Here is a 19,273-nt window from a genome sequence, read left to right on the forward strand (position 1 = left end):
AATGTTTAGTTATTTAAAATCATATATTGGAAAGGACTGTTTTCATGTGTTACATTGCTGTTGTAAAATATTCCATCTCCTTGAGATTTGAAATGAGCTGATTCAATATTGCCGTGTTTGACAGAACGATATAATGCTTTGATTGTCTTTGTTGAATTCTAATTGCAGGGTTTTCTTTAGTTAAGCTGGAGATGCAGTAGGACAGTACACTTGCAAATTGTTCATCAGTAAAGAGGTTCATTTTCTTCTTTAAGAAGTTATCAACTCAGCTTATGAAACAGAAGGGCAAGCTTCATAGTTTGTGTGCATTTTTGTATTTTAATATTCATCTGGTTCTATTTGTATTGCACTCCATTGTCATTCTCTAAACAAATATTGAAATTGAAAAATGCAATGCTCCATTCACGGAAATTGCATGTGTTGTATTTCATTAATCCCGGTTTTGAAACCAATTCATTATCATTGGGGTCACTGCATTATTTTAGAAAGTAAATAAGATAACTTCAAATAAATAGAATTGCGTACAAACGGCTCACAAGGGTAGGTAACTTGAATGTGCTTCTAGGGTGATGACATGCAAACACACATTTTTACATAGTCTGAAAAGCTATTACAAAATACATTAAGGAAGCTCATATTACATACTGTATCTGAAATTATGAGAGACTTCTGCTGGAGGATCAAAGACAGAACTGGAGAGGTTGTTACCCATGTCAAGCAGCCATTAAACTATGTTCTCACTGAACTGCATTAAGTGTCTAAAGAGAGCTGATAAAACAATTAGTGTGAAACTGCTGAATATGGAAAAAAAGGTGCTCTATCGGCCGGCGCTATTACAGAATGTACAATTAAGAATTATTACAGCAGGAAATTCAATTAGGTCTTCTTCTCTGCACCTTTTTGTATAAATCCTGTATCATTTCTTTTTTCTTGTAAAGTACCGCTACTGTTGCAATGGGATTTATAATTTGCCATTAAGCCCGTCATATATCAGTAGCTAAATAAAAATAAGTGCCAGAATCGAATACATTTAATGTTACCTTAAACCCTTTAAGTGTTATGGGACACTGTGTAAAGTTTACAAGAAACACATTATGCTACCTTTGCCATGTTCCATGCTGTCCAAATTGCAACGCTATATTTTTAAACATCTTTTGACATTTTTAATCACACATCATGGGTCATAAAATTAACCCATAACATGCATTTCTCAACAATTATTCAGGAGTGTTCGGCAACAAACAAACAAACAAAAAAAAAAAACTTCTATAAATCGCAGCGTGACCAGATCACGCTTCCCCCTGCAACAATGCTGGTTTTCTGTTCCCACAGCAGGGGGTTCTGTAATACTTTAATGTACTTTATATTAGAGATTGTGTTGCTTGCAGGCAATAGCTACTAAATTAAAATAAGATTGCAAGACTCCTTGATACAGTATAAACAAAATCATGAAAGAAAATTACTATGAAATTTAAAATGCAGAATTAGTAGTGTATTACTGTATCTAGAGCAACTTACTATATTCGTAAGGCATGTAGTGTGCATACATACCAAAAGGTTGCTATACAAAGAAATAACTTAGTAGGGAAAGCAGCAATATTTGACTCTCATGTCTGAATTATATCAATACACTACAATGCACTGTTTATGAGAGATTTAAAGCTCAGTTGAATTATTCAGAAAAATAGTAAGAAGATTGTGAAGTACAGTTCAAAATACCATAAATGTCTTACCTTCCTTGTATCTTTATGTCAGATATAGCATAGAAGTATCTTGACAAGTTGTCCTCATCCACCATTGTTGCTCCTGTCGCTGGCCTCAGCAGTTTTATCCTGAGGTCTGTGATTGTGAAGAAGTCTCTCAAGTTCTTGGTTGTGTCAAGCTGTCCATAGAGGGAGGCCATATTGTGAAGCCGAGGTCCAGCGAAAAAAGCAAATCTATCTTTTATCTCAAAGCGAACTGTTTTATCATATTTCCACACATATCCTCTGGAGTACTCTTCTGTACAAATGATATCCAGCAGGGTGTGCTGAGTGAGATCGTGGACTGTTTTGGGCTCCATTGTAAAAGCATCTAAGCAGTCTGTAGCGTAAAACTGGTACGGCTGCCAGGATCGTCCGTAGTCCAGGGACTTCTCAAGAACCATCTGCTCTGGACGTCCGGACTCGAATGTTATCAGTATATCGTCTGTAAGCTCAACGGTCTTGTTCCAAGATAGAGTGATGTTGACCAACAGGGGCTTTGGGTATTTCTTCCAGGAGGATGACTGCCAAAAAGTTGTCGGGTTCCTGCCTTCAAAATCGAACATCAGCTCTGGTGGGTGTGCCAGCTCTGGTGTGTTGGCGTCACACTCGTTATTGCACATGTAGGGATTCTCCTAAAAAAAACAAAGGGGGGGGAACAAACAAAATGTTTAATATAGAACTGTTTTCTTATTGTTGTATGTAATTTAATACAGATATCCCCCCACAGGTACTGCAGCAAGGTAACCATTTCCTTAGAAATCATAAATGCTTACTGATTGGAAAGTTGGGGTTACACTGCAATTACTCAAACAGTTGTACAATTACACTCATGTTCAAATTATGTTAAAGTCACAAATCCATTTCTTCATGAGACAGGCTTATTAGGAAGTTAAACTAAATATAAAGACTAGTCAGTATAGTACGCAACAGCCCGTCACATGCGTTGCTATTGCTATCTATGTTACTGGATTAAAATGCAATTGTAAACTTTTAAGCTAATAATTTGTGTTTAACTGCAATTGGCTTTTTTTTTGTTTTTCAAAAGAATATATATATATATATATATATATATATATATATATATATATATATATATATACACACACACACACACACGCACACACACACACACACACAGTTGTAGTCAAAAACACACAGTTTTAGGAAAAATATTTTGTAGCAAATTTTTGCTTTTGTGGATAAGGAAAAAAAGTTACAAGAAATAGATGTCTACAATTTATTTCACCATTTTTTTTGAAAAACTCAAAAAATGCTAATTCAAAAGTATTCAGTTCCCTTTAATGATATGATAGTATTGTCTACAAGGTGCTAGAAATTTCAATATGATAATGCAGAACCTAATTCTAGAAAAGTCTAGAAAATGCTGGATTGTAGGTAACCATTCTTAGAGAGTATAGAAGGATTAGGCATAGCATGACTGTTCTTTCACCAAGAATGAATAAGAATCCAAGATTGACTGCCAAAGATATTCAAAGTGAATTGGCTGTAAGTGGGACTGGGGTTTCCATTTCAACCATAGGTCGAGTATTGCATGGTGAAGGTGTCAATTGTAAGTCGCCCTGGATAAGGGCGTCTGCTAAGAAATAAATAATAATTATATATATATATATATATATATATATATATATATATATATATATATATATTAGCTCAAAGAGCCAGCTGCCCAACGTTTCGATATGTTGTACATATCTTTCTCAAGGGAGCCTGTGTTTGAATCAAAACATTGGAGGTATTTATAGGTTTTTGACGGCATGACAACTACTTGTTATTGTTTACATTCAAATTCATGATTTATTCTTACATGATGTAATGGTGTTCTATATATTGTGACATCATTTTTACTTCTATCTTTGCATCTGTATTAATTCTAATTAACACTACTTTATATAAACTTATATTTGTATTATATCATGCAATGCTGGCTCTGAGGATCAGTCTAGATTTGGCCTCCTCAGTGCATCAGTATGCACAACTTTTGAATGAATTTTGTTTATTTATTTAAATGTTATATATTTATTGAAGTTAATTAGTTAATTCTTTTCTGTTGAGTCCCGCTGGCATAATCGTGTTCAGCCTATTTATCCATTTACTTTCTTTTATTCTTCTATATGTCGCATTGGTTATATATATATATATATATATATATATATAATTATCAAAACTATTTGAACATACAATGGATTTTTTTCTTCTTAAAATGCAGTAAAGAATAACTTTGAAGCATTTCTCTTTTGACTCAAATTGATCAAGCCTGGCCGCTACTTCTTAGAAATACCCTCTTTTAAAACATTTGTACTGTTTGCCACAAATCATTACACCACAATGTACTACAATCTCTGGGGCTTGATCCAGACATCTGCTGTCCTATTAGCTGCAAGCTAGGGAAGTAATTCTGGAAAGACTTCACAAAATACTAGCTCCAATTTATCAGACAAGATAATCCGCCACTTGATTAGGTAGGAGATGTCAGCGACTTTGTCTGAAATGCAGCCGAGGTGATTGGAGTTCAGAAAGGTAGAGAGAAAACGCTTCCAATAGTAAGCTTTTACTTCTTTTTTTGTCCTCCATGGCAAGGTCAAAATGAAGCGTAGCTCTGCAGTGCTTTGGGGCATCTACAGTGCTTGTCGTGAGCTACTGTGTTCTTATTACTCTTCTTTCATCCTGGAGACTGCAGCTTTATGTGAGGGACAAGTGGCTTTCTTTAAATTAACTGTTGCTTCTTTGTAATTGAATAGAGGTCATTTTTTTGGGCTAATCTGTTCATTTAGATAGTGTATTGGCCTTATCCACTACCACTTTAGTCCACAGGAATTGCTGGGTGTCCCATAAGTCAGACATAATATGCATAATTGTTATATTGGTTGCCCTTTTATTTCTTTCAATTGTGAAATGACTTAAGAAAAACAGGAACAAATTCAGATTATTTTGTTGTGGTGCATATAGTCAATGGAGTGTGGTTGCTTCATTGAACAAAGAACATACTAATCGGCATAATATACTATATTACCTATAATGCCTGACCTGTGGGGCACCGTGTACGTCCTAATATGTGGCTGTATATACAGTAATATTTAATGACTAACTAATATATTTATAGACATGACACATGGGTTTTTTTCTTTTTAAACTTCTGGCCAGTAACACATATTTCCCTCTTAAGATGCTACTGACTAAAGGGAATTTGACTCTGGCTGCTTAAGGAGCTCATATGATAGCGGATGATTACCAGCAAAACACACAGAAGGCGTTCTTTATCAGACAAGGATACATTTCTTCAATCAGGCACAGAATTACGCAGCTTAAAGCCGTGCTGTCATGGTGGATAGATACTAACACAAAGGGCAGAACCTTTCATTAGAGCCTACCCTAGTACTGATTTAACACAAAACACTGCTGTGTGAAGATCAATATACGCTTGCTGGCCATTCTAATCTGGAGCCTTCAGAAAAGTACTGCAGATAGCCATTGAAAATCAATGGGAATGTTCCGTTTTATTTTACAGCACTGAGTGCTCTATTAGGAGATTAATGGTTTGTGGAACATTATAATAATTGACAATGGTAGTGCTGTAGCCCAGACTGTAATTATAAAATCTGTTCCTATTAATCCTAATCTTATCCATGCAGACAAGGAATCAGATGAGGCCATGTATTTTACAGATGGTGAAACTATTTAGGCATAAAGGTCACATTAAATTGCAACTAATGATGTCTTTTTCCAAAAACATCTGAGATTAATCCAATATTGTATGTCATTGATGAAATGAGAAGTGGTCTAAGTTGAAAATTTCTCAGGAAGCCAGTGAGCTGTGATAATCCTGCAGTTGTCGCCCTCAATAAAAATGTTCCAGGTAATTTCACTAGCTAACCATAAAAGCCACATTACAAATGATAATGCCCCCACCCTCACACAATGTGACATTTCTGATTTCACGAAGCCTTTGAGAAATTCTTAATGGTTTGTTTCCTCCTGCTTTTACTAATTACGGTATTGACATGATTTGTACTTTCTTTTTAGAACGTGACGTGCACTTTTTCTGTTAAAGTACTTTCATAACCCTTTTCCTTTTTAATTGACAGTCACCGCTTTGCATCAATTAGCAATCTTTCAAAAAGTTTCCCAATGCCTCGAGAGGTTTTATTTAATTTGAATTTAAATGATTTCTGGTTTGAAAAAATACAACTTATTATTTCACATATTTACCTTGTCACTTAAAATAGATAACTTCCTGTCCCTCTACTGATACTTTTGTTCTCATAACTGATATTTTATTAGACCAAGTTATTAAAATAAAAAAGAGATGGTTCAGGTTGACAGTTCTGGCCTCCAGATTACACGATCATAGACAGAAGATATAACTGGGGAATATACATTTACTGTCCACTGACAGAAATGGTTGACATATTGATCAAACAAACCAAACATACCCAACTCATGTGACAGATATGTCTAAGGAAAAACCACACCACAGGTTTCTCAATATTGTAGTACTGTTCACTAAAAATACATTCTATGGACAGCGGAGATCTCATGAAGAAATACTAAGAGGATATTACTTATTGCCATAATATTACATTTTTAATGAATGTGAACATACTTTATATTCTTAGCAAACATAGCCCTCAGTTACAGTTAATATTGCTCCGGATTCAAAAAAACGAGTCTGTCCCATGTGGAATCAATAACAGTTTATACAATGCAGTCTGAAGACAGCTTGTTAGCTGATCTATTTCTATGTATAAATCATGTTTTACGTGTAAAAAATACAACAGTTCCCTTTGAAAATCAAATATTTTGACAATATGAGTTACAATATGGCTATTAGGAGCAAAGTTATTTTAAGAAAGCCTATTTCATTCCACCCACCTCCTCCCAAGTCAGACGAGGGTTCATCTGATTACTCTTACTCAAATGAGACCTTGCCTGCTCAGAAAGATTTCTCTCTGTCACAGGACTTGATTGAAGCTGTTGCCTTTTTCAATCTCTCTTCCTGCACAAGCTAACACCTTGTCGACTTTTTTCACTCAACAACAAAGACAGAGGGGCTTAACCTCGCGGCAGCATGAATATTGGAAGATGTATCACAGATTACAGGCTGTAATAGACACCTGGGCAAATCCCAGCAGAGGATTATGGTTAGGACTTCAAAATGGTAAAGGCCATGGAGGTCATCCAGGTCCATATACTGAAAAAGTGTGGAACTAATTCTGATAGCAGCTTTTGAGACAGTGATACCTACACTGCTGCCATAACCTTACTTACCCTGGAGATATTGAACTTGATTATAGGAAAGATAAGTCTGAATTGGAGATGGCTTAAGGTAAGTTGATAAAATATTGTAGGTGTCGGCAGTTCATAAGAAATTCAATAGTGCCCATATCCTGTTTATGTATTGATTTTTTTTTTGCAGTATTGCCTACTATAACATTGGTAGATATTATTCAGATGGACCTTTTAAAATTGAGAACTATTGCCCTAAAACTGCTGATGCATGTTTTGTGGGAATAGGTGAATACTCAAATATGTTTTAGGATAAAAAAATCCTCCTCATGTGCTTGTAAAATGAAATCATATGATATTATATTAGACCTTAAACACTCAACTCCACTGAGTAAAACATTGATAGGTCTTACTTTGTTCCATTAACAGTCCATGTTTTTCTTCTGCAGCTGAGTCTTCTGGTAATATGTGGTAATTAGAACATCAGGCTACCAAACAACAACTAGACTGGTGGTGAAACTCATTTTGACATCCCTGCTTAAAACATTGCTCTCAGATGAAAGCAGTGGCAAGGAAGGCTTTGTTAATGTGAGCTCTGTAATCTTGGTTGATAACTAGCTTCTCTGGGTGCTGAATACTAACGGATGGAAAAGACTTTCAGTCACTCTCACCTGGGCTGAATTTAATCCAAGGTCCCAGACGTGAAAGCAATAATATCACTTATAGACCACGAACAGCTTCCAGATAGAAATTACTTCCAGTCATTGTGACCTGAGCCACAACATAACCCAGATCCCATAAGTAAAAGAAACTAGCAAAGTTGGAGTAACGCGTTACTTAAGTTGCTGTAATAATATTAAATTTTTATCAATAACGAGGTAATATAATGCGTTACATTTTTAATGGGAGTAAAAATATTACAGTTACTTTCTGCAAAAATTACCAGGCTTGTCTCGTTACCTTTTTTCTGGTGGACACCTACATTGGTGGTCTTTTCTTTTTTAAATCCAAAGTACATTTCAGTTAAGTTGTAATCGCCAATGTAAACTACTCTTTAATGTATTTACAGTCAACACGCCGTCAAACCGGAAACACAAACAACTCGGCTTATGGCAGTCCCTAAAGACGTAACTGCTACTTTCCTTGGACACCTGGAAACCCTGAACACAGCTTTCATTGCGTGTGTGCGCACAATCAGGATTAACTAACGCTTGCTATTCTATTATAAAAAGCTTTTATGTAACTTTTTTTTTAACGTTCACGCCTTATGACTTTCGCAAAGTCGCATGTATTGTAGTAATTAAAATTTGTTATAACCAGTCAATTATTAAGAGTTGTTTGTTTGTTATTCTATAAACATTTTAAAAACCTTTGACAATTTAATAAATTAATTACCAGACATACAGTTAAATATGTCTGGCTCCTTGGGTGTGTTCAGGTGATATACCTTAAAACTTGAACCAATGTATAGCAGCCGACACCTGTTTGGCAGAATATTAACTATTTCAAAATCTAATCAGACTTCATACATAAGCGGTGGCTGTACAAAAGTCACAACAGTATATTAGTCTCACCACTTATATTAAAGACCTAAATGCCTTAAAAAATCACATTTACCCTGAATATAAGAGTAAATTATTGGATAGACTTGTGTGTTTGTGAAGCAGACTCAAATCCCAAGTTAGAAGCCCAGAGGCAAATTAGTTGCCTACAGCTTGTTTTCCAAGAGGGACCCAATAAACGAAGTAGACAAATACACATTTAACATCATCAATTCTCAAACACATTAGTCAGTGATTACTTATACTTGGTGTTCCGCCTTTCCAGTTTATTCTGAATTTTACCGAAGAATTACAGATTTTTCTAAACTGCAATGGTAACAGACCCATATTAATATACATCAGACAGTGCTGAGCTGAACCACCACAGACCTAGGCAAACCTGTAAAGGCTTTTCAACACTGTGCCCAAGCAATTTAGAGATTTGTTTTTTTCCAAACATGTAAACAACATCTCCATAGTCTATAACAGGCAACAGTAACTTACTGGGATTGAGGTCTCCGGGTAACAGTAAAGTGATCTCACTGAAGGACAAACCCTCTGCAACATCAAGTCCCCTGAGTGCAGTGCACGTAACTCACTTTGTGTAACATGTAACTGGTTTGGAGGATAAATGTACAGTACAGGAAACAAAATTGAGTCCTGCATTATCTACATTATGTATCCCGTGTGACAAGTTTTGATGGACACAGCATTTTGAATAATTTTGATGACTTCTGAAAAATAACTAAATAAAGTAAAATAACAAAACAGAAACGTGAAGTATATGTTAGCATTGGAGAGTGCTAAAATCCTCCTCCATATTTCTCTTAATTTTGTCTCAAAGAACTATTTGGTGATTTACAGTACTGTAGTTTTACAGATACTTCCATCTTCTGCTGGTTTGAATAGTTTACAAAAGCTACTTAAAATTCTGATCTTGGCAGGTGGAAGCAAAACCCTGCAGTATTCATTCCTCGGAGGATTTTACTTTTTGGAGCTGGAAATGAAAATGTATTGACACATGAAGCTGGGGAATTACACTTTCACCCATTTCCAGACTTCTGTTTTTAGCATGCAAAGGGTAGGGAGACTGTTACAATTAATGAGGAGAAGCTGCATAGAATTTTTATAGTGTAGGTTTAATATTATAAGCAGGGGTCCACACTGTATTGGGACACCTTACAGGTAAATTATATAGCCAAGAATGGCTTATGTTTACAGCAATGAGGTTGCACACTATGATAATAGCACTATTATTAAATCCATTCCATTAATGAAATGCATATTGCATTAAAAAGGGTGTTTACAATGACTTTGATACTGCAGAAATATTTTAATTTTACTTACCCATCTAGGTTTACAGCAGGTGTAACTAGAGCTTGTGGTCATCTCTGCTTTATTCATCTCCGAGGACGGTTGAACGTAATTATTTCTTAAATGTTTCCATTAAGATTTTCATTAAGACCATAGCACAAAAAAGATCTGTTAATGTGAAAATTGTGCCAAGTAGCTATCGCTATAATACCACTGAAGTCTTTTTTTTTTTTTAACTACGTTCTATTAATACGTTCTATTAATACATTCTATTATTATGTACCTTACAGATTAGATATCTGTATCTAATCAGTAAGATACATAAGACGTAAAAAAGAATCTATTAATGCAGTACCATTATTGTTTTACATAAAAGTCCATAGTTTGATACATTCTTTATTTTACAATTTGTAACCCTTATATTCTTTTTGGCAGTATTTGACCCAGTAGCTAACACTGTGACAAAAAACACCAGTTTTACATTCCTCCTCTTCTTGTCACACAAATCAGGTGGAATTCATTGTAAAAGAGGTGCTAAAGACAGTAGTGTTAATTAATATCCAGAAGGCAGATGAAACCACATGATAAACAGATTTGTTTCTAAGTTAATACATTGTGTGTAGGATGTTTGTTATTGTACAAAGTGATGTATTCTCACACAGTTTGGCTGAGAGAACTGTGAAGCAAACTTGAGTGATTTTAGCGGCCCAAACTTGGCAAAATGATGTCTCTTAAATGTCATTAAAGTAATATTCTTACAAAAAATATATTTAATCTTAAGAAAAATGAAGTCTTTTGTTGACACATTAAAGTCAATGATATAACAATTTAAACAATGGCTGCAATTCTATAAGAATTCCAATTAAATTGATAGTTTTGCAATGATTATTTGAAGACTTCACACTATATATATATATATATATATATCGGTGATTGGGAAATTCTGGCCTGTGATTGGTTAATACCTCCATAGGAGGAAAAATAGATTGAACTATTGCCCTCACATCCTTACACCACTGGGCAATAGTCTCTGTCTGTCATGTGATTGGTTCACATCACTGTCAGTCCCGCCACTTTTCAAAGGAACGCCCTCCACCTCCACTCCTAAACAACAGGATAAAATGGCTGAATGAAAAAAAAAAAACTGCTGAATGGCGATTCTGTGACCTAACAGAAAATGAATTACGAAACATATTACAATAGAAATAAAAAAATAAAAAAAAACTTGCGGTACGAACTTCAAATACATTTTCTGTTATTTATTTATGTTATTTACTTATGCTGTATCAGCTATATTTAAACAAAATACTGTAATGCCATAAACATTTTCGACCAAACTATTTGGCAAATCACACCCAGAAAACCTATTTTGCTCCAGAAATGTTGGCGCCCTGTTGCACTGGTATTGTATATTACTTCATTATTTGTACAACACTAAGATATTCGTGCCAAAAACTTTGACATTTTTTTTTGATACGCAAAAAACACTTAATAAATATTTATGGCTTTACAGTATTTAAAGTCATATTTACTATCCAATCTTGTCTGTCTTATTATTTTGACTGACTCATATATTAAATATGTACTGCAGACTCAGCTAATAGTGGTAAATTAATTGCCCCTCGGGAAGACTACTGTTACCTGTCGGTAACAATAGTCTTCCCTCGGGTCAATAATTTTCCACTATAGCCCTCTCTCTCTCTCTCTCTCTCTCTCTCTCTCTCTCTCTCTCCATACAGTATATATAGTAAGAGACAGATGAAGGCAATATGTTTATGAGACTCGAGGGTGTCAGAACAACAATACACCTTGTGTGGCATGAGGAGAAAACAGTTCAGGTGATGCTGCGCTGCCAAACATTGAAATGGTCAGGCCACCAGAGTTTAGCTGCACCAAGACTATACTGCTAAACTGACAGGGTTGAGCGAGCAGAACATGTACTGTTAAAAAGCACACTGACACAACACTTTTTGTTGTTTATGAGAATAATGAGGTAACAATAGACAGTACAATATTTGTTAAAACAATAATCAAAACTACTATTCCTCATGTTTGAATTATTATTTTCTATACCTCTGATTAAAAAAGCACATATTTAGAGAGAGAGAGAGAGAGAGAGAGAGAGAAAGAGAGAGAGAGAATAAAAGGCAATATAACTTGATAACATGCCATCCCAATTGATTATTACATACTTTATTTTAAGCTGTGCTTCTGCATTTTCCCCTTACTTCTCTTTATTGTCTATGTGTTTCAAGATTGTTCTCTCTTCGGTCAACAGAACCTTTTTTCCAGCGCTTTGTTCTCACTTGCTTAGTTCATGTTGACAATTCCATGGCTGAGATCGATAAAACTGACAAGGATGACAGAGAGTAAGCGCAGAGTATGTGTTATCAGATCAGATGCCTTTGTAATGCAACCCACCTGCACCGACAGATCTTTTTCAAACTAAAAAACATTGGCTCAGTACCCCGAGTCCCTTTCTTATCAGTTTCTTCAGAAATGACTGTGCCAATGTAAACGGCTAAGAATGATAGTACAAGTGTGTGAAAAATAGTACATTCCCAGTACTGGTGTAATCTGACCCCAGCCTCAACCTTAACCTTATAAAAGGGGTGAGTGCAGGTCATGATACTACTGTTATATTATTCTGACCACCAGGACACTTTAAAAAGGTGTCAACATAATTTACTACACTGTTGTCCACCTATGGTCCAGATATAAAACTTGTGCTGTTCATTTTGTATTTAATTGCTGAATATATTTACGCTGGAATGTAAGAATAAAAATGTCTCCAGCATTTGCATTATTGCCTTTTTTGTCTTATTCTAAAATACTGTGATCTGAAAAACCTCCAGGTTGCATGACAAGGAAGCTTCTTTATATGATTTGGTCTTGGTTGCTAATAATATGAACTGATAAGCTTCTGGGTAGTTTCACTTTCTCTTCTAGTTGTGATGGTGCATCAAGGTCCCATGTGACCTTCACTCCAATTACACAAACTTGATACCTAAGGTTTGAGATAAGTATCAAAACACATTTGATCCATTACAGTGTATGGCATACTGCCAGGTCAACTCAAATTAATAATAAATGTTGATTGCTGCTGTAACTGCTGTAATTCTGTAACTGTGGTTTAGTCTTTTCTCATATGTAATTTTTTTTAAACAAAATTAAAAAGTAGGATTTCAAGAATATTGGTAATCATTTCTTCAGCAAACATTAGGTTTTTTATCTTGATTGTAAGTCGCCCTGGATAAGGGCGTCTGCTAAGAAATAAATAATAATAATAATAATAATAATAATAATAATAATAATAATTTAAAAAAAAAAAAAAGATTTACATATTAAAATAGGGATAAAATCAGTACAAAATAGTTTTTAATTGAAACTGGTAAAAATCGGGGAAAAAATTCTCAGAAAAAAACACATTACATGTGGAATATGATGAGTAGCAGTTCTGGTTTCTGATTAATAATGTCCTTGGCATGTATGATGAAGCAGAATCTGTACAAGTCGAAGCCACATTTTCCCAAGTTAGCTGGTACTTTGCGAACGTTTGGGCAATCACTGTGCTGATGGAAATAGTATCTACAGAAGGTATGAACATGACATCAGCACACAACAAGCCAGGTTGATTCGCCTTGAAATCATAAAAAAAGAAAATTGACATCGCCATTTTCTGTCAAATATTTACGATTAAGATTGTCGCCGTTATTAGACAGTGTTTTATTACAGACAGTACTGTCGCATGAAGTCACCAATACATACCTCTCTGCAATAAACAGTGTCTGTCCAGCAAAGCACAGCGCTCTGACAAACTCATTAACACAGTCATTCTGCACTTTCTTTTTATTAAAGCATGTGTAAAAGCAGGATAAATGGATTGCTTGTCTCTCAGTTCACTTTCTTGTTTTAGTTTAATGTGTTGCTTATTTTTCAGTATGTTCTTTTGTCAGCGTGAACATGTACCTCAATGCAGCAGTATTTGCAGCACTATGCATCCTCTGCCTCTTCTGACACACTTCTATTTTTGCTTTTTGCATACTTCGAAACATTTGTTTTCTTTTGAATATTCATAAACTGATTTACATTTTCTCTCCATTCCTCATCCAGTAAAAAGATTCTATTTTCGTGTATTTACATTTAGTTTTTGATCAAACCAGTAGTTACTATGCCCAGCGTATGTTTCCCATATCACATGGCCGTGTGTGATATGGGGAACACCAACTGGATGAGCCCATTGAAAAATTTGCCAGTTCATATATGTTATTATTATACAGTGTGGCCACTTTATTAAGAATAGCCCCTGAAATAAAGTAGGCGAAACATGAGGCACCATTTATTGGGCTGTATTTCCTACACTCGTACAATGGACCATCAGACAGGCTAGCTGAGCTGGAGGCACATCTCCACCACAAGGTAGTGATGGAAATGGAAGGGAATGGTGCTATGGCAGAGTCAGAAGAGACAGAGAGAGGGAAAGAGAAAAGTTTGAAACTAGGACTGGTCATTGGCAGTCAATGTGTTCCAGCAAGTGTTCCTTCCAGAGGGGGCCGACAATATTATACTGTACATAGAAAATTGAATTTTCATGGTTAACTTTCCTCAACAAATGTCAGGGAGTGGTTAGCGTTTGCTGAGCTGATACAATCTTGGTATAATGTATAGTCAACAGGAGGATCCCCCTTAAAACACAGTGTGGGGATGTTAGCAGGTTACCCCTATTGGAGTTCAAACTGATCAATAATGTATATGTTCTTCCACTCAACACCAGCAGCATATCAGTATACTCTATGCCAAATAGTAACATAACACTGTGCTCCAAATTCAATTAACATTTTAGCTTGGGGGAAATATTATTGTAGGTAATTAGAATTCAATCAAATTAAATTTGATTGTGTTAACTTATTTCCAAACCTTTTGTTCCCTCAGCTGAAATGTCAATTAAATTATGACTTTTATAAAATTATATTATATATTATATCATAAGATCATTTGAGAAAAGCACTTGCTATATGGTGCTTAAATTACATTTGAGCTACTTATTTGTGCCAAAGTCAGGACAGAGTGCCTCGTTAAGCTGCAACATGCTTTCTATATCACCAGTGGTTAAACACAAACTAGAAAAGCAAACCTACTGACCTTCTAACAGTCTGCCTGGATAGGATGTCAATCCATGATTTGCGATATTGAGTAAAAAGTATATTTAATAAATATGTAATGTAACTTTTCCCTCCTCCTTCGGCAGAAAGGTTCTGAGGGCTATCGTTCCACTGAGGTGTCCAAGCAAAGGGGGAAGGCAGAAAGAAAAAGAAAAGACCACACCGGCTGGCACTTGTGGCAGCATCAACTGCTCTGTTTCTGAAAGGGTACAAGTTCCCAGTGCCCCCTGTCAGACCTTAAACGCATACCACAGCAGATGAGAAGCTCAGCAAGTAAAGCAAATGACAGCTGGCTAACAGGTGCACTTGGCAAACTATTACATACAGTATAAGTTAGGTTTGTATTCATTCTGTATTAGATAGCAGCCAAGCAGCAATGGGCAGTATTGGTAGTATTATTCTCCATTTGGGGACTAGCTTGTCATTTGTATGGCATAGGATGTATAAATGGTAAAAGTGTGTACGACCCTTGGTTTTGTGGGGGAAAGGTGGCTGTTGACTCAGTTCTAGGTGCAATGTGACTGGCAGAGGCAGCTTGAACTCACAAGTCAGGAGGCAGTTAGGTTAGGTTGGGTTGTGGAAGTGCAGTTCAAGGTCACTTTAGCTCATCACTTGCTGTAATAAAATTCCGAGTTCAATAATGTTCCGAGTCCAAATCCCTGTGGTTTGTTTATTGGAAGCTGTGTTGTAAGTTTTCCTCAGAGGCAGGAGGCACCATTTACTTATATTTATATTAATAATAATAAAAAAAAACTTTTCCACACCATGTGTTTTGCCTCCTTCAGCCATTTGGTTTTCAGATGTATGTTTATAACAGTTAGGTTTTCATTTCATGTAAGCTATGGAAGGCAAATTGATGTTGCTCATGTGTTGCTCTGTTTTCCTTCTTTTTTTTTTTTTGACTGACTCGTGAGTAAGTGCGTAGGTAGAAAATGATTTGCCTCTGCATTCTGTTTCATTGATGTGTGGGATCTCTACCCTAAGATGCAATGTCAGTTCTGCACATAGGGTGTCTAACATTTCTTCTTTGAATCTCATTAGGTACTTTTTTTAAACATGGTAGTTTGATTGCATTTTCCTGGTACTGTTATGTGATTGGAAACTAAGCCACTAGAATAGATACAGAGCTCCAACCTTGTTTATAAGACTCCTAAGACTTATGAGGCATACTAATGTGGAAGGGAGAGGATTGTAAAATACATGATTTAGTACCCTGTCCGTTTTGATCAATTTAATTTCTGATTTTAATGTAAAAAAAGAACTTTAAAGATTTTTCTGCAGTTTTGCTTGTAATTCCTTGAAATATATTTCTGTTGACCTTTGTGTAAAGTCAAGAAAATCAATTTCCCGTTTTCCTGTATACATTTGCATTACACTAGACCAGTGGTTCCCAAACTTTTTCAATGTAGGGACCACTTTGGTGTTTGCATTTTTCTCACCGACCACTTGCCATGCATTTTTTCACAACAGCATTTTGAAACTAATGTGTATGTGTATATGTATAAGTACATGTAGAAAGTAAAGTATGTATATAACCTACCTAACTTAATGAGATTCCTAGGCTTGAATCTTCACTACCAGTTCGTCAAGGAATGTTGTCGTTTTATGTTTTGAACATTGCTGATGGCAAAGTTCCTATTTCTTTTGTTTAAAAAAGTTTTTTTTTTTTTTCACATTCTGAATGCTTTGTAGATAAATGGTTTCTCAATTTTGCAGGATTAAGAGTTTTGTTTGACAAAACCGCCTGACAAATAATGCATTGGGGCTTGGGTCATCCTGGGATCCAGTAACTGTAAATACCAGTGCTGGTATTTACAGTTACATATACCAGTGCTGCAACCGTGCAATCCTACAACTTGTGTAGCAAATTAATCTATCCATTTCTAACACAACTTATTGCACTAACTGAGTTGCCAATAACTATTGCACACCCATCATAAAATAAAACAGATAATACAGAAAAATAATACAGAAAAATGCAGACTACATACATATCTTATAATTATATACAATGTGGTTAACCCTTTAAGGACCAAGCATTTTTCAGTGGGATGCTCCCTCAGGACCAGGTTTTCTTTTGGCTGAGTTGACACTCTTCCTATAAAAATTCACTAAAAATCTATTTTTTACAGTAGATTCTTGGAATTTACAGCAGATAGTTTTTGCATCTGGATCCAAATTGAATCTGTTCTTCAGAGATATCGAGACTGGCAGACTGCTTCAATTTGAGATGTTACGAATGTTTCGAGATTCATGCATGGTAGAGGATCCTAGCAACAATCTAGATCTGCAGCAGCTTTTGGCTTTTACATGTCAGCTGCATCTCAGTTGGAGATTTGGAACTGGAAGTTGCCGACTTCAAGGAGTCAGACATTTGGGTTGAAAGGTTTAGCACTCAAATCTGGAAAGCCTTGCTTGGCAACACGCAGAACTAGCAAAACTGCACAAATTGACTGATCGCAAGGAATTGAAGAGTGAAGATAGCCTCATTCTGTAAACTTGGAATGAACTTCCACTTACATACGGCACAACGCAGAATGTCAGTTTTGCTCTCTTAATGATGTTTGTCTCCACCTATATGTGCGAACAGGCATTCTCTCCCACTTGAATCACATCAAAAACTATTTGTGCTCAAGATTAACAGAAGAAAGCCTGAAAGCTTGCATGAAACTAAACTTGACCAGCTATGAACCGGACATCAAAGAAATGAGCAAAACGATGCAGCAGCAGAAGTCACATTAAAGAAGCGCACTAGAAGTACAATAATCAATTTCAATTTGTTTTTTCCTGCACTTAAGTACATAAATTGTGTGTTTGATTGGCTTTTTTGCAGACCACTTGCTCTAAATTTCCATTCAGTTTGGCTCTCTTGTACAAAAAGGTTGCCAACCCCTGCACTAAAGCAACATATTCTGATACATTGATTATGGTATAAGTCTATATTTGTTATACACTTGCCTCTAAATTACTTTTTCAGTTCAAAATTCTCTTTCTCTCAATTTTGGGTTATTCATATAGGTGTGTTCCTAAATTATAGACTTTAATTTAACCAGTAAAATTATTTTTCAACTTTTTCTTTATAAGTTTCAAAGCAAGCAAGAGCTAGCTCTTATTTTTCCAAGTTCATAGTTAATTATTTTCCAAAAAATAAGCTCAAGTATACAGATACAGACACTAAATAAAATTGTCTAAATACAATTAAATAAAAACACACAAATACAAAGAAAAATGTTGAAGGTGACTTTTTCAGATAGAACACACAATTAACGTTGTGTCCACTCTTAAAAACACTCACAAAATGTTGGGATAATGCAGCAATGTGTACCTGTCTAGCTTCACCTGTCATAGGAAGAAAAAAAAAAAAAAAAAAAAAATAATCCAATTTTGTTTACTACTAAAATTAAATAATCAGACACAACCAGATACAAATTTGAACAGAATCAATAACCCACCATTTGAATGTACCAATATAAATTGAACATAAAAAAGTTAAATAACAAAGCAGATCTGATTTACTATTGTCAGTATTAATAAACCAAGGTAACATGTTGCACAACATTTCGATTTCGAATTCCACTGGCTGCACTGACATTCATCCACGTCCATGTCGTGGTCTTAATAAAAATCTACCAGTAAATAACCAACTCCAAAAGGTTTGGGTAACATTATTGTGACCCTTGCTACTGTTCCTAAGAAAAAGCCAATCACACACTTTCCTCTGATTTTGTTTTATAACTGTCTATTAAAATAGGGGTCTAGCTGTTGAATAAAGTGAGAAGCATGTATTTTTTTTTAGGTTTCTGAAAACTCCAACATGGGCAAGAGAGGCTGCCAGAAAGTTCAGAGCACTCTGCTGACTGTCTTTCATAGCTAACTAGAGCAGAGGAAGGAAATAAGATGAAATATGTTAACAGGGCAGGCTTATTTTTTATTTGATTCAGGCTAAACAGGGAATCAGTAGTAATAGTACCTCAACTTGCAATAATAAATAAAAAAAGCACCTTCAAATCTCATTCATGTGGACATCTAATGCTGCAACATCTGTTGGATGAACACAGATTCTGTGGCATTTTGTGAAGAAGAGTATGAGCTGAACTAAGATCTATGTAGAAGAAGTAGAAAAAAGTTGTACTTCCACACCCTTTGAATGTGAACTGGTTGTGAATTAGATGTACTGTTGATTATCTGTGCCTAATCCTTTTAAGTTAATGGATGAATAAGTTTGTGTTACTCAATAAAAGCCTGACCAGATTTCTAAATCCTTCTG

General features: G+C 35.4%; 1 protein-coding gene across 7 annotated transcripts in view; it reads right to left on the minus strand.

The window, feature by feature from the left end:
- LOC117400738 (netrin-G1-like) overlaps window positions 1-19,273 on the minus strand; it is a 98,442-nt gene that overhangs the window by 47,524 nt on the left and 31,645 nt on the right. For all 7 annotated transcript variants that reach the window (XM_059031693.1, XM_059031694.1, XM_059031692.1 and 4 more), the window contains one exon: window positions 1,734-2,377. In XM_059031693.1, the coding sequence (XP_058887676.1) occupies window positions 1,734-2,377 (644 nt within the window). The remainder of the gene's footprint in view (window positions 1-1,733; window positions 2,378-19,273) is intronic.

The sequence above is a fragment of the Acipenser ruthenus genome, chromosome 10, assembly GCF_902713425.1.
Source record: "Acipenser ruthenus chromosome 10, fAciRut3.2 maternal haplotype, whole genome shotgun sequence".
Lineage (NCBI taxonomy): Eukaryota > Metazoa > Chordata > Actinopteri > Acipenseriformes > Acipenseridae > Acipenser > Acipenser ruthenus.